The following is a 14,688-nucleotide window of genomic DNA, read 5'->3' as shown; positions in this document are numbered from 1 at the left end:
ATGTGCATTTTCTAGTTTGTATCGTTTGGGGGTTGGATCTTTTGTTTCCTGTGTTCTATCTACTGTTGTTGCTACTACCAGGGACCATACCTAGTGAAACTTGCAAGTAGGCACGGACGACAGTGGCAGCAGGATAGGATATGGAAACCGGCTTGCGGATTGTAGGGAATATCACCGGATATGGAAATCGTACATATTCTCGCGTCAGTGTAAAATAATAGTTAGTGCGGAGAACAAAGTTAACAGACTCAATACCTGCCTACCCGCACTTTGTGATTGCGATACTACTCACCCGCATGATGAACATAACGACAAGGTGTCCGCCAGCAATTTCGTCATATGGACAACTCTAGGACCAGGCCACCTGGTTCGAGAGCGGAGCTGGCCGGGCAGCTCAACAACGCTCGCCGAGCTGCCTGGTTGGACGTGTGGCCTTGAGGGCATCACTACTCGCGATGGGAAGGTTCGATCGATTTATTGCAGGTGGCCGAGCATCAGATAGATGGCGCAAGAAACAGGCCGGGGGGGGGGGGGGGGAGGGTGGGCACAGCCACGAGGCCAGCACGAGGGAGGTTTCTCACACGCCTGCTTCGAGATGGGATTCACTTTACCTGCCATCTCATCGCATGTATGCATCTCCCCGCAGTTGAGGGGGTAAGTGGGAGTAGGATGAGATGAGATGGGTGGCTTTGGGACTTGGGGTGTTCGGCTCTCACCGAGTCGCCACCTCTCGCGTGCGTCCTGGTCAATTCTGGCGATGACATGTCGGCTACTGAACATGGTAGGCCTTGGATTGGGTCGCTGTTGGTAGTAGCGAACACATCTCGCCTTATCGCTTCCTTGGGGGTGGGAGCTATGTCGACTATGGCTGGTACGGCATGTACATGACGACCCAATAAGAGGAACAGGTGTAAAGGGAGGGTCTGCGTGATCGTTCCAGTGAAGGCTTGCAGCGCCATGATTGAAAGGTCAGTGGCTCATAGAATAGGGGCCCAGCCGGGAAAAGGGGAAAGAGGCCGCGTCGATCTCTGAGAAGGGGGTGTTGTGCATGTGTGAGCGTCCATGCGAAAAGCATGGGAAAAGCTGCCTGGCGGGAGGCGATCATCGCGAGTTGCATTCGGCACGCGAGGGGACAGACAGACGCACTCACAAACTGCCCTGGGTACGCGACATGCACTCAGGAAGCAAGTATGGTCACGGGGCTCGAGCTTGGTTCAGGCACATATGCAAAGGTATTGTGAAAGTCGAGGCTACCAGAGGCGCGACGTTGACACTGTTACACGGCCAAGGTCGGCTAGGCGGGACATACCAGCGGCAACATCGTTTTGGAACAAGGCGCCGTTGCGGCAACTGAATCGAATGCGGCGACACGGAGGGCGGCTAGAAGGGAAAACGGGCTTGACTCGCCATGATAAGGGCGGCGTTTCGGGGCGGCGGGGGAGAGGGGGGAAAGAGACAAATGGAGTCGGGGACGGAGGAAATTGAAGTTACGTAGCGGGTGGTCTGTTGTGTCAAACATGTGCAGCGACGGGGAGTTGTTTACGTAGCTTACGGAGTCTGAAAGAAGATCTGTCCACGATGGCACTAGACCATGTTCGCCATGAAGTGACTGATGGCGTAGCAGGTACAGGAGGGGAGCTACCTTGTTAGCGCTATGCCGGAAGGTGGTGAAAGGCAAACCAGTCGCGGGACCACCAGAAAGGCAATCTGCCATTCTGCCGCTAGTCCGGCACCAACATGTGTCATATGGCTGTCCTTTGAGACGAATGTAGAGGGGAGATGGCGCAAAGATATCGAAACTGCCATGTGCGTACGCACTTGCTTGGATGCGTACACTGCCTAGGTAGGTGTGTAGGACTGGGTGTTTGCGACGGATTCTTGAGAGAGTGTGTGAAAGTAAGCAAGGAAGCAATGCTCCGTTGGACTTGATGGGCCGGGGCCGTCGACGATATGGAAACCGTAAGGAACGGAGGCCGCGGACCTTAATGCTGCAACTGGTTGGCAGGCCAAGGCAGAGAATACCTTATGCAAGATGAGGCAGCAATGCTAGAAGACTCAGGAGCGAGGTATCCACAGACGCAGTAGCAGAAAGGTCAGGTACTCCGCACCTAGCTAGACATGTGTAACCGGGCCACATCTAACCAAAGCCAAGCTGCTTAGCGACGACAAAAACTGACGGCACCGTGTAAGGGATACGTCGGCACCATCGTCGCTCTCATCAGCGTCCGACTTCTACTTCCACTCCCACTCCCACTCCCACTCCCACTCCAACGCTTGGCTGGGCGGGACCAAGGATGAAGGGACGAGTGGGAACCCATGTTTCAGCAACTATGCCGGGCTCCCCACTCTAGCACGCGTCGAGCAGCGAGCATATCATTACTGGGATTCTTTGGGGTTTTGGCAACGGACGACCTCTGATCACTTCCTGCTCGAGATGCAAACTAAAGTCAAGCTCGATCAAGCTTTGCGGTGGGCTGAAGGTAAATGATTGGATGACAACGTCTCAGGCGGGGCGATACCGGGCTTGGACCCCCCCCCCCCAAACCCTGCTGAAGTCTGAACTGTGGACTGGGACGAGCCGAGGGTTGGTTGATGCCTTGTGCCTTGGGCAAACAGGACGTCGGTGAAGTGTCCGTTGACATTGAGGCGTACGCGCGCACTCGTCCACAATTGAACCACTCGGAAGACGCCTGGTTCGTTCCAAGGCCTGTCGGTCTGCGCTGCGAGGGCTCCTGGCAACCCCACTGAGCATCCTCCTCTGTCCGATCCTCGGGGAGCATGGGAGCCTGGCGAGGTTGCGTCTACCAAGCGGCAGGACAGGGCGCCAGATGCAGTGTGCCCAAGCAGCCAAAAGGACAGAGATCCGGGGTTAGTCCGAACGGTGGCAAATTTTCTCGCGATACACCTGATTCGAGGGGACAATAGATGGTACTACACGCTACCTACACGTGCAGTACGATGTACACTAGAGTGTGTGATTGCTTATGAATTTCATGATCCATGCCACTTCTGACCTGCATGTCAGGGCTGGAGTCGCGGAATATTGTATTCACTGGTATCCGTCCAGCGGCAAGACAGGGCAAATATCGTCAATGATATCGTGTGACTGAAGATCCGCCAGGTGCCGAAGGTCACTACCATGCCTTCAATCTCCAGGGGATGAATTTGCGACAAATTCCAAGATTCGGAATGCTAGGTTTGCAACCCCGGACTACGGGAACGGGAGCCGCGGTCTAGTCGATCGTCGGGTGTCACGTGAGAATGGTACCATTGGCACTGCTACTCAGAGGCCATGAAAGCTCTGGTCCATGGGTGCTAGCAGCGAGGCCTATGTTGGGCAAGCGAAAGACAACAAAAGTGCTCTGTAATCCTGCCGGTGGCTTTCGATATTGCCTTCGTCCACATCTGGAGAGGGTCGGGGGCGCAAGGTGTCAAGGTAGGTAGGTATGTGGAGGTCCCGCACCTCTGGCGAATTGATTTAGTACGCATTCGGCCCTGGAAGCGCAACGGGCGCCCATGATGGTGCACGAGACATGCAGACGGTCACCTCGAAGAAAAAGTGCTTGTAGTATAGGCACCCCGCCGCTTGCATGAACGTCATCGGAGGAGGGCTGGCTTTGCCTCTTGTCCGTGCTGTGGACGGCGGTTGAAGTTGTGCGTCTTGATTGGAGGCGGCTATTGAGTTGCATGCAGCGGGTGTGCTGGGTTGATTGATTAGTGTGCGTGGGTACGTGTTCGGCCTCCCGTTGAGTTCAAGTGCTCTCTGGAGGAGTGCATCGGTTCGGCGCCCCTGGCGGACCATTTGGCGGCCGGGCAATGTCACGGAGGCACTTGATTGTGGTGGGAGGAGTGAAAACAGCCAACGAGCGCGGTTGCGCTAGTGTACTGCTAGCTGCACGCAGCCCCAGCGTTGGATTGGGGCGAGGCCGCGAGCCTTTCGAGATGGGATCTTCAGGGTCCTTCAGCTTCCCTACGAGCAATCCAGGAATGAGAGGAAACGAGCCGCCCACCCCGGACCGTCTTGATGGGGAAAACCATGCCTGGACTGTGGAAAACTGGACTGGTGGCAATGCAATGGCAGTGGCTGTCAACGCTTTGTTGGTAACCGGCTCAAGAGGGAGAAAGGGCATGGTTGGGAGTCGACGCGATGCGATGCCACGTTACCATTCCGATAGGTGTCTGCGGTCTCTGCATAGCTTCTGGGCCGAGTGCTTTTTTTCCCACCAAAGATCGATGCCCAAGTTCCGAACGGCTTCGATCAAGGAGGGGGTCAATTGATGTAGCTGCTGGGTGCGGATAGCATACAGCAGCATTGTGGGCTGAGATGGTAGTTGGATTCGGAGGGATGAATGGATGGGGGAGCATATTGTCCCTTGCGAGACGCCCTCATCCTGGTCGTTCCCAGCAACGACCATCGTGCCCCCCCTCCCCGCAGTCACCACCTCACCTTGCTTGCTAACTGCCCTGTCTGCCTGTGTCGTGTAGATGGCATCCAACCCAAGCAAGAAGGAGCCCTGGTCTTGGTGACTGCATAGGCGCATCACCAGCTCCTCCGTCCCCGATGCAAGTCATCGTCACTTTCCAAACACACCGCCAATTCGTCGATGTTGACGAGCGAATGCGGACGTGGGCATGAAGCCCAAAGAAGAGTTGGAAGGAAACTGGGGGTAAGTAAACAAATAGTGCCACACACCCCAATCGGCAGACACGCCCGGCCGGTAATGCGCGCAAAAGTACGGATACGTGCTGCGCAGTGTCGTTTAGTGGAGGTGCTTTGTGAAAGTGAGGGTGGGTGGTGTGGAGGGTCTGGGAGGGAGAGTGTTGTGGTTCGTCGTCAGAATTAACAACCCGACCTCGGTGACGTCGGTGGCTGCACGTACGGGGCGAAGCGGGGATAAACGTTCAGCGGTATTCCCAGTCTCAGCCGGCAGCCCGTGAACGTCATTGTGCCCCGGCCATCTCGAGGTTCGGCACGGCTGACTGGTCAATGATGGGACACCTGCCCTCCAGGAGGAACGCTTGAGCGTTGATTCGCTTGTTAGGGGTGTGCATCTCTAGCATGTTTTCGCTACCTATCCGTACTTTGGCATTACAGACACCCCCACTCCCCCTTCACGGACAAGTCGCCGCCTTCGGTAGGGTGCTTACATCGTGGGTAGGCACAGGTAGGCTGCACACAAGCATGTACTTCATACAGACCCTCCACTGCGTGGTGAGATGATGCCTGAGGAAGCAGGCTGGGCTCGTGCAGTGCAGTGCCGTGAGAAGAACTGGGTTTGTAGCCTGCGTCAGATCCGTCCTGCTCTTCGTTACGTACCTCATGGATATGTCACCGAGCAATGTAGCAGAATGTGAAAACCGTCGCAACGTGCTAATTCCTTCCGCTCAGGGGACCCCCGATACACTGCACCCTGTTATTGGCTTCAAGGCTCACACTCCACTGAAAAGCCACTAGCGACAGAAAGGGCGGCTCACTTCTATCCTTACTGAAGTTTCATCTACCCTGTCGACGTACTTCATCTCATCATGTCTGCAAGACTAGCAGAACAAGCGAAACGACATGCGATGCAGTGTTTTCTTCTTCTTCCCTATCTGACGTTTCTATTTTTCGCATCTCCCTCCACTCGTCTATCTTTCATATCCATTTTTCTCGAAACACAAGATCTGCGGCAAGCCCCCCCGCTCACCCGTTCCAACTACTGCTGTTTCCTATCCCATAGTCTACTCAACGGCCCTCAAGGATGTCCGTATCTCTCCGCAGCCCGTGTCTCTGTCGCCTTGTCTGGGACGGAAAGTTAGTGGGAGAATAGGGGTGAGGTATGTTCCTGGCACATTCGCTGCGCAAGCCATGACGTACAGGTTGATTCTCGGATATCCGTGTGTACCTGACCAACCACCACGGCTACAATGTGCATCCTGCGCGCCCATTTTCTATCGTCACTAGTGCGCATATATCTCATACCTCCCAAGGACGATCGAGCGATTCGCACTGCACCACGCACGTACCCCTCAAGCGAAACTGGAATATGGCATTTTCGTAGATGTCCATGTTCCGACGCTAGGGAATACCATCATTTCAACGCGTCCCGCAAGTCTACGGAACGGACGCCAGCCGTGCTGCACTGCCCTCTCCTTCATTGCAGATTTTTGACGCGCACCCCATCCTCTTTCGTCCCTTGTTGAACGACGTTTCGATGCGGCCACTCCCTCCCTCCCTCTCTCACCCCAAGACCAATTCACGCCTGTAGCCCGATGAGTCGACCCTCGAGTCAAGCACAGTGCAGGCAAGCGCAACTGATCAGCACCAGCCTTCCACCAGCCTTCCACCCGCCGCTAGCTGTCCCGCCAGCACCCCACAATAGAGGGAAGAACGATTCCTTGACCCCAAACCCGCTTCACCTTTCCAGTGATATTGTACGAATAGTATTTTGTATACAGAGTACCACGTCTCGTCTTTCGTCCCTGTCCTTTATTAGTGGCGCACAACAATGTGCCGCATCCTATCGATCACTTGGTTCCCAGTTTTCAAATATGCGTACGTCGTTGCGACAGAGTGGGTGGTATGGGGACCCTTCACAAACGCTCTTTACTTACTTATCCATACAATACTTGTACAGGTAGTAGTGCAGTACCCTCAGTCAAGGTGTTATAGCAGACAGTAACTGCTGGTTAAGTTCGTGGATGAAAGGGTGTTTTTTTCGCCGATGACTCAGGCTGTTAGTTGGGGCCCATAAAGGTCAAGCGCAATACCCTCAGTCGCCACCGCAAACCGCCGGCCGTCACCCTTCGCTCTGTACGACGACCATCATGTAGGGCAGTTTTCTCAAAGCACCCATCGTAGACCGAATCATCGTGCCCAATCGCCGCACCAAATCATTTAAGGGAACAACCTCCCTCCCCGGTCCTTGTCAGTCCCCCGCGGCGCCGGGCCCTTCACCGCTCAAGTCAGGCCCGCGTTGCGCATACGGACGGGGAACAGACAGACCATCAGGGTTCGCTCCTATGTGGTACAGTGCAGTATCCGTCCCCATTGTTGCATCACGCTACGTCTAATCCTTACATCCTCCAACATGCTGGCTCACGGGACCCTGCGCGACATTTTCTAAAAGTCGTTGACCTTGTTTTTTTAAATTCGTTCTTGTCGCAAACTTTCATCTTATTTGCCACCAAGATGGACCACTCAACTACCCAGGGCAACTACCATGCTCGCCGTCATCAGTTCGAAGGCAGTCAATCAGCCGTTGGTATCGCCCCGGTTTGACGCCGGGTCATGCCGGCGCGGCGGAGGGGCTCCAGAGTCCTCTCCGAGATGAGAGCAATATAGCCTCGACGACCGGAGGAGGACCCGATCGGGAAGCCAGCAGCCAAATTTCACTTCGTATCTGCGTTAAGGCCCTGATGCACCACCAAAGCAAGCATGCACCTACTACATAGGGCATAGGCTGTGAAAGCTAGGCACCAGTACAACACGGGACTTACTCTGCGAGGCGGCAGACGATGAAATGCAGCATCATAACCAAGGCCATCGCTCTCCTATTGAATTTTACCACGGGCGGGTACGGAGCCCATGCAAGTGGCACCTAAAGCATCAAGCGTCACGTCAGAGTGCTGATAGCCGCCGTGGACAGGAGACAGCATTACTTCTTAGGTGCAGTTCTGATGCTCTTTCGAGAAAGGTTGTCCCATTTAAGTCGGACGGCCAGTCCGACGACGAGACAGATATCACGCCGCCCCATTTAACCTTGACGTCTTGTCCATCACCCAGAGACGGTGCACCGAGAGATGACCAAGTAACTGAGCCATCTATACTATGAAATTTCTCGTGCGATGCATCACGGAGCCAGCCAATCATTCGTCCATCATGACTAGCCGGCGATGGATCGGATGTAGCTTGATACAGTGTCTCACCCACCTACGCAAGCCGCCTTGACATCTCAACGCCTAGTGATAGTATCGGTGTTAGATCTGGGCAAAGCTATGCCGTGAACGTTCGGAATACTTTGTTTTCTGCGATGTTTCACGCCTAGCCCATGCTCCCTCGATGAGACACGGCGGCGCACAAGATCTCCTGTCACATTCGAGGTTGCACTGGGCATCGCGCAACGTCGTCATCAAGCTCCGGGTGAGGTCGTCCATTACCCGGCGCAACGCCTCCGTCTGCGCTGTCACCTACGACGTCGGGAGTCGAGCTCCAGCCTCAAAATTGTGGCGTGGCAAGCATAGGGGGGGCCATGGGCATGCATCAAGGTCGGAAGAGGTGAAGAGGCGGGCAGGTTGGCCTCGCGATTAGAAAGGTGCTACCACAGATGAGGCCGGAGCCGTCGTCGGCCTACTCGAGTCTTGTATAGGAATCGAGGTTGTTGACGTGGAGGCACTGACCATGTCGCTCACATGACAACACCCAGTTTGATTCATGTTATCGAGTACAGGTTTCCGCCTGCTTCCATGTGTACGGGTGTGGACTGTCATCCAGTGATCCATTCGACAAGAGGAGCAGGTAAGGTAACAAGAAGGGGGGACGGTGAGACATATGGGGGGATGGCAGCGTTCCAAACCTGCATCCAAACGCAAACAGACACAAACGAAGTGGCCACGATGGTGTTGGCCATAACTTCACACACCGTACGGACACATACGTAAGGCAAGACAAGAGGGGGGCAGAGAGAGAGAGAGAGGGAGGGCCGTCTACATGGCCAAGACGTCGCCAGGGGAGGGACACGGGTACGCACATGCATGACATACAAATGACATTGCACGCGTAGGCAATATCGATAGACATGTCACGACGATCGCAACAGGACAGTAAACGGAGATATTCCAGTTTAGTTTAACCTTTTCGGTTCCTGAATATTAAGCTACGTCGGGCGTTGTATCGCCATGGAGCTACTACTGATATCTCCGAAAGCTTAGTAGAAATCGACCTCCCTAGTCGAGACGTTCTGCCCGAAAGAAAAACTCTGCTTTCCGCCATCTGTCTGTGCTTCTATCCTTCAAGTTCGAAAGTCTTATTCCCCTCTCCCTTTCCGGCCTTGGAAAAGCCCCAGTTCTGGCCTTGACACGAGCCATGAGACGAAAAAGAAAAAGAAAAAGAAGAATGATCCATAATGATTGATTGGGTGTTAATGGTGTTTTGGGATTGTGTATGCGCGCGGCCAGTCGTCCACTGACGAACTAGAGGTGTGTCGAGTTGAAGCTTGTACATTCCGGGCGAGAGAACATTGCTGATTGTGACCAAGAAGAGAAAGCGGCTAGGCGCGCGCAGTGGTATAACTAAACATGTAGACATTAAACAAGGGTCGTGAGGGTCGTGAAGAATCGAATGCAATGAAAACGAGGCAGTCCACGAGGCTCTCGTCGGAGCGCATGATAGACAACGCTGATCGGCCGCCGCTGGATGGGACAACTACCGAGAGTTGTGCTGTTACGTGTGGTGGGGGAGGGTGTGTCGAGTCGAGTGCCGCCATCGTCCCTCTCAGACGTGGATAGATGAATTTGTACCTCCATTGGTGAAAGGGCCAATCCGTGATGGAATTCTTTTCCCACCCCATGCCTATCCAAACGCCGGAAAGCAAAATTCGGGTATTAGAAAAAAAGAAAAAAGAGACCGCAAACGGAACGTTCTTCGTTGTTGCTATACCGTCGGCGCGCCAGGTCGACCCTTGCCAAGTGATTCGAAAAGCTCATGGGGTGGAATTTTCTTCATACCACCACCGCGGTCGTACATTGAAGTTGGGGCCGGCGAGTAACCTTCGCGCTTCTTACGCAGACGATCGAGGGCCATACCGGCGATGACCAGGAGGAAGATGAGGGCGAGAGATATACCGAGACCGATGAGAACGACGAATCCGAGGGCCAAGTGACGATCTAGTCAGGGTTAGCATCCAGCTTGAGAGGAAGGGCAACGCTCCCTAGCTTACCATTATCGGAGAAGAAGTCTTGTTTCTCAGTGAAGATCTTGGAGATTGATCCGGCGTTATTGCCGCTGTTGATGGTAAGGGCGTACGGCCGGAAGGTGGTGCCGTCGAAGATGGCAGCCGACGCTGTGCCAAAGCCGGGGATGTTGAGTGAGCCCGTCATCATCAAGACCTGGTTGGAGTCCAGAATATCCGTGTCGTCGTGAGACGATTTCAGGGAGAAGACCTGGAGACTGTTCACCACGGTCCCGGGGAGCAGAGTGATCCCGGCCGAGTGCCAGACGGAGCCGTCGTACTTCATGAGGTAGACAGAGCCGTTGGATGCGGTCCCAGAAACCCACAATTGGCTGCGGTCACGCGATCCAGCCGTCAAGACCTCGACAGGCCCGGGCAAAGAATCCTCTCCGGGGTATGCGGACCACGCTTGACGCTCGGGGTTGTACATCGCAAGAACTGCCGGAGAGGTGCTGTTGAGGGTGAAGTTACCACCGGCGACGAGCTGGCTCTTACTTGTCCAGATGAGAGTGTGGCCGGTGCCCTCCAGGTTGACACCAGGACGACTCCAGCCTGCGAGGGACGTATCGTAGTAGCATACGCCTGGGCAGCCGAGCGCGCCGGCTGAATCAAACGAGCCGGCGACATAAACTTCACCGGACTCGGGGCGGACTTCAATAGCGGTGATGGTTGCGTTACCACCGCTCACGCCGGGCGGCTGGGTGCTGTTGAAGGAAGCGTTTTGCAGGTTGAGAGAGATGATGCCTCGCACGTCGTTGTCATTGACACGGCCTCGCACATTGCCACCGGCGAAGAGCAGGTCGCCAGTGATGGCAAGTGCAATGAAGGTCGAGTTGTCCTCGATCTGGGAGCCAAGGCCAGTAATTGCGTTCGAGTTGGAACCATCGATCAGCACCAAGTTGTTGGCAGAGGTGCCGTTGGTGCCTTCGGCCGTAAAGTGGCCACCGAGGATAGTGATGTTGCGATCGTTGTTGTTGTAAAATGCACCGGTGACCACGCCCGTGACGTTGCCGCTCGAGACTGAGTCGCGCTTACCTAGTGTACCAGAGCCCGCAGGCGAGGACTTAATTTTGATGGGAAACTGGCCAAACTTCTCGGCTAGTGTGACGGCGCCATTGGCACTGATGGTGGCAGAGGTCATGGACCCTGCGTAAAGAGATCCTCCGCTGGGAAGATCGGAGATGCCGGTCGTCAAAATGCCGCTGAAGGCAGGGACGGGGCCGGGGAGGTTCTGCAGCCAGTTATTCTGCGAAGGGACCCAAACGGCAAAACCAGAGACAGGAATGGCAGAATTGTCGCCAAACGCGTTGATCTCGCTGAAATCACCAGTGAATGTGACTACAGATTCGGGCTCAGTTTCCTTGGTAACGTTGACGAGCATCGAGACCACGTGGGAGACCTCGCCATTGACTCCGGAACCAAGTGCAGTCCAGGTGTTGGCTGACGTGTCGTAGACACCAACGTTGCTGAGACCAGCAACCGCATTGTCTTGGGTGTTTGAGAAGACGCCGCCGACATAGAGTTGGGTGCCATTGAGCTCCATCGATTTGACTTCGCCATTGAGACCGCCATCGAGTGCCATGGTAGCCTCACTCGCGGTGTTGATGCCGATAACGTTGCGAGCAGAGGACGATGTGAAGTTGCCACCGACGATGACCAAATCTCCAGCAGTTACCAGGCTGGTAACCGCAGATCCGGAGGAGAACGAGGACCCAAGCTGGTTGATCTTGGAGCTTTTAAAGTCAGTGTTCAACGTAGCAGCCGAAGGGTCGAAGTCGAAGAGGCCGTTGAGCCCTCCAGTAGAGTTAATGAGAGTGAACCCAACACGCTGAGCAACGATGGTCATTTCGTCGAGATTTTGGCCAGCCAAAGGCGCAAGAGTAACGCTCGGTCGGAAGCCATCTGCGGAGCTTGCCTCGATGTATCCGAAATAAATCTGGTCGTACTTATCGAAGTTGTTTGTCTGGTAGAGCGACGTCGTGAACTTGTCATTGCCGGAAGGCGACATGATGCCAGTGATGTTCACCTGCCCTCGGGTAGTGCAGGTAGCGTCCTGTAGGCAACCGGGGGTGTACAGGTTAACAGAGTAGTTGCCGGATTCCTTCAGATCCGGGAGAAACGTGACCGAGGCGGAATTAGCGGTAATGCTGCCAGAGAGCTTCGCAGTAAGATACTGGGAGCTGCTTTGCAGAGAGGGTGACGTCGACCAAGGTCCAGTTGCAGTGGCAGAGGACTTGGTATCGCTGTCGGAGCAGGCTGGGGCGTTGAAGTCGTTAATGGCATATGAGTTGATGTCATCCTCGAACAACTGGATACCATTCAGCCCGCCACCGGATCCATAGAACTCCGAGATGTCGATTCTGAACGAGTTCATGCCAACGAGGTTGACGAAGTGGAAGTCCTGGAACTTGACGCTGGTGTTGCTGGTGAGAGGGCACTCACTCGTGCACGACGCATTCTGTCCGGTCGATGGGTCCAGGTACGTCATGTTGAGAATACCGCCGAGAGGGAAAGCGGTGAAGCGGAACGTCTTGGTTCCTCGGCCATCCTGGTGGGTGTTCCAAAGTCTGAGTTTCGTGGGCTGGAAACTGAAACCGAAGGTAGCCTGCCAGAAGCCCGCCGAATTATCCCGCAGCAGCCAGGTGCTGCCCGAACCATCAACTCCTTCCGTCTTGCAGATGATGTTGCGAGGATCGCTGAAGCCGGAGGTAGACGTGCTCGAGGCCGAGGTAATGTTAGCACTTGACACATTGATAACCTGGCCATCAGGGGTGCTAGGGGTGCTGGTGTTGCCGAGGCCAGTGAAGCTGCCACCGAAGACAATGTGACCGTTGGAGGCCTTGGTGATGGACGAAACAGGGCCGTTGAAACCAGCAAAAGGAAGATTAGTCCAGCCCTCTGTGCCATACCAGGCAATCGCGTTGGTTGAGTTTGCGCCACGGAAGTTGCCTCCAACATAAACTGTATTGGCCTCTTGGTCGCAGAGCAGGGCATTAACCTGACCTGACAGACCAGCCAGAGGCGTGATTTCAGATGTGTTGGGGTTGAACAAAGCGATGCCCTGCGACTGAATGCCGTCCAAGCTTGTGAAGTTGCCACCAATTACCACTCCCTGAGTCGCTCCATTGTTGAGTGTAAATGTGCACATGTCGTGAATTGAGGCATCGGTTGAGATAACCGACGCAAAGGCGCCATTAGGTAGCTGAGCCAGCAAAGATTCACTTCCGTTGGTGCTGTAAGGCTTCTCGTTCTGTTCCTCAAACTGGTAGAGAGAGATACCATTGAAATCACCTGCCACGCCGATTCTGCCAAGCTGGGAAAGGTCGAGGTTTGCATTGGACACTGGGGTGAACTGTATGGCCGCCGCTAAGGAGGGTGCCAGGGCGGCAAGTGCCAGGATATTTGAGTGCTGCGCACGGCATCGCGCTGATGGGCGCTTGCTGAATAGTAAACGCATCGCGTTATTGCCGCACAGTTGTAAGGAGAAGAATTCGCTGGTTTGTGTGGTTGCTATGTATTGAAGTTTTTCGAATTGGGGTGTCTTGACGATTGAGAATCGGACTGGGTGTCGCGTCGCATTTGCAAATGATTATTTTTGCGCGCTGACCATCGCAAGAATACTGTATTCTCTTTCCTTTGATCGGTCGGCAGATTCGGGGGCGCGTCAAGCAATCGATGCAGCGAAATTAGGCGTAGAGAGGAGTGAAGTTGAGTCGAGTCGAATCGGATGGTGAGGACTTTTTAACGAAATAATCGGGGTAAACGAGTGTCTGGTGTTGGATGAAAAGAGAGAAACAAAAGAAAGCTGATTCGTCGCCCAGTTCTACTGTTGTAGTGAAATGTGTTAGAACTGGGTCGTAGCCATTTGATGACGATGATAACGATGGCAAGAAGAGAAGGAGAGAAATGAGAGTGAGAGATGTAGAGATAGCCCCCTGCTCTTTGTCTTCCGCAGTGTTTTGTTTGTTGGAGAGGAAGGAGAGAGGCTGAGCTGCCAGGCGAAATGGGGCCGGAGCGGAATTGGAATGTGCGGGCCCCACCTGTACCTGCCCGTACCTGCGCCAGGGAAATTGGTGGTGAGATTTAGGTTGCACTTACCTCCTATCAGAGCATTGGCACCTTATTTGCGGTGCGACCACGGCTGCTGATTGTGCTCGGATGGGTTTGGCAGTCCGATTAAGCTGGCTTTGGGCGAGTTCGATGGCAGCAGGCCTACGGATATAAAATGAGCGAGAAGCTCTGATGAGACACCTGATGGACCGTTTCCCCCGCCCAGGCAGTTTGTTGTCTCGGCGAAGAAGAAACTCTGTCGGGGGCGAGAAAAAGCAAGGAAATGAGTGACCGCAAGGAAGGAAGGAAGGAAGGTAGGCAGCCAAAGGGATGTTTGGTGGTGAGTGGATGGATGGATGAGTGAGTGACGGTAGGCGAGTCCGGTGAATCTGTTTCGTTTCGGTGTGATTTCGAGTGGCGAGAAAAGGTCGCACGCAAAGCTTCAAGTCGCACTTGGCTTAAAAACGAAATAAGCGCGTCGTCGATCTGGGTCGATGCATGCGTGGGCGCAAACTGCTATTTGTCGTCGCAGTGTCTTGCTGCGGTGTCGTTTCTTGCCGTGACACGGGGTGAGTCCGGTTTGCTCGAGGTATCAGGAGAAGGCAAGGGCGATCGATGGTTGGGATGCCAGTGACGCCACAGAAATGGACTTAGGTAGACTTTGATCTTACGTCGACCAATGAATCCTGTCCAGACTGACGACCAGCCT

The 14,688-nt window shown here is 54.5% G+C and overlaps 1 protein-coding gene across 1 annotated transcript; it reads right to left on the bottom strand.

The window, feature by feature from the left end:
• Positions 1-9,631: 9,631 nt before the first annotated feature.
• On the bottom strand, positions 9,632-13,386 carry CH63R_00442 (cellular morphogenesis protein; the record flags this gene model as incomplete). The annotated part of the gene is made up of 2 exons (XM_018295417.1): positions 9,632-9,864; positions 9,918-13,386. The coding sequence occupies 2 exons, from the start codon at positions 13,384-13,386 to the stop codon at positions 9,632-9,634; spliced, it is 3,702 nt and encodes a 1,233-aa protein (XP_018163779.1).
• Positions 13,387-14,688: the final 1,302 nt, after the last annotated feature.

The sequence above is a fragment of the Colletotrichum higginsianum genome, chromosome 1 (genome assembly GCF_001672515.1).
Source record: "Colletotrichum higginsianum IMI 349063 chromosome 1, whole genome shotgun sequence".
NCBI classification, from domain to species: domain Eukaryota; kingdom Fungi; phylum Ascomycota; class Sordariomycetes; order Glomerellales; family Glomerellaceae; genus Colletotrichum; species Colletotrichum higginsianum.
This window is presented reverse-complemented; position numbering and strand designations above follow the sequence as displayed.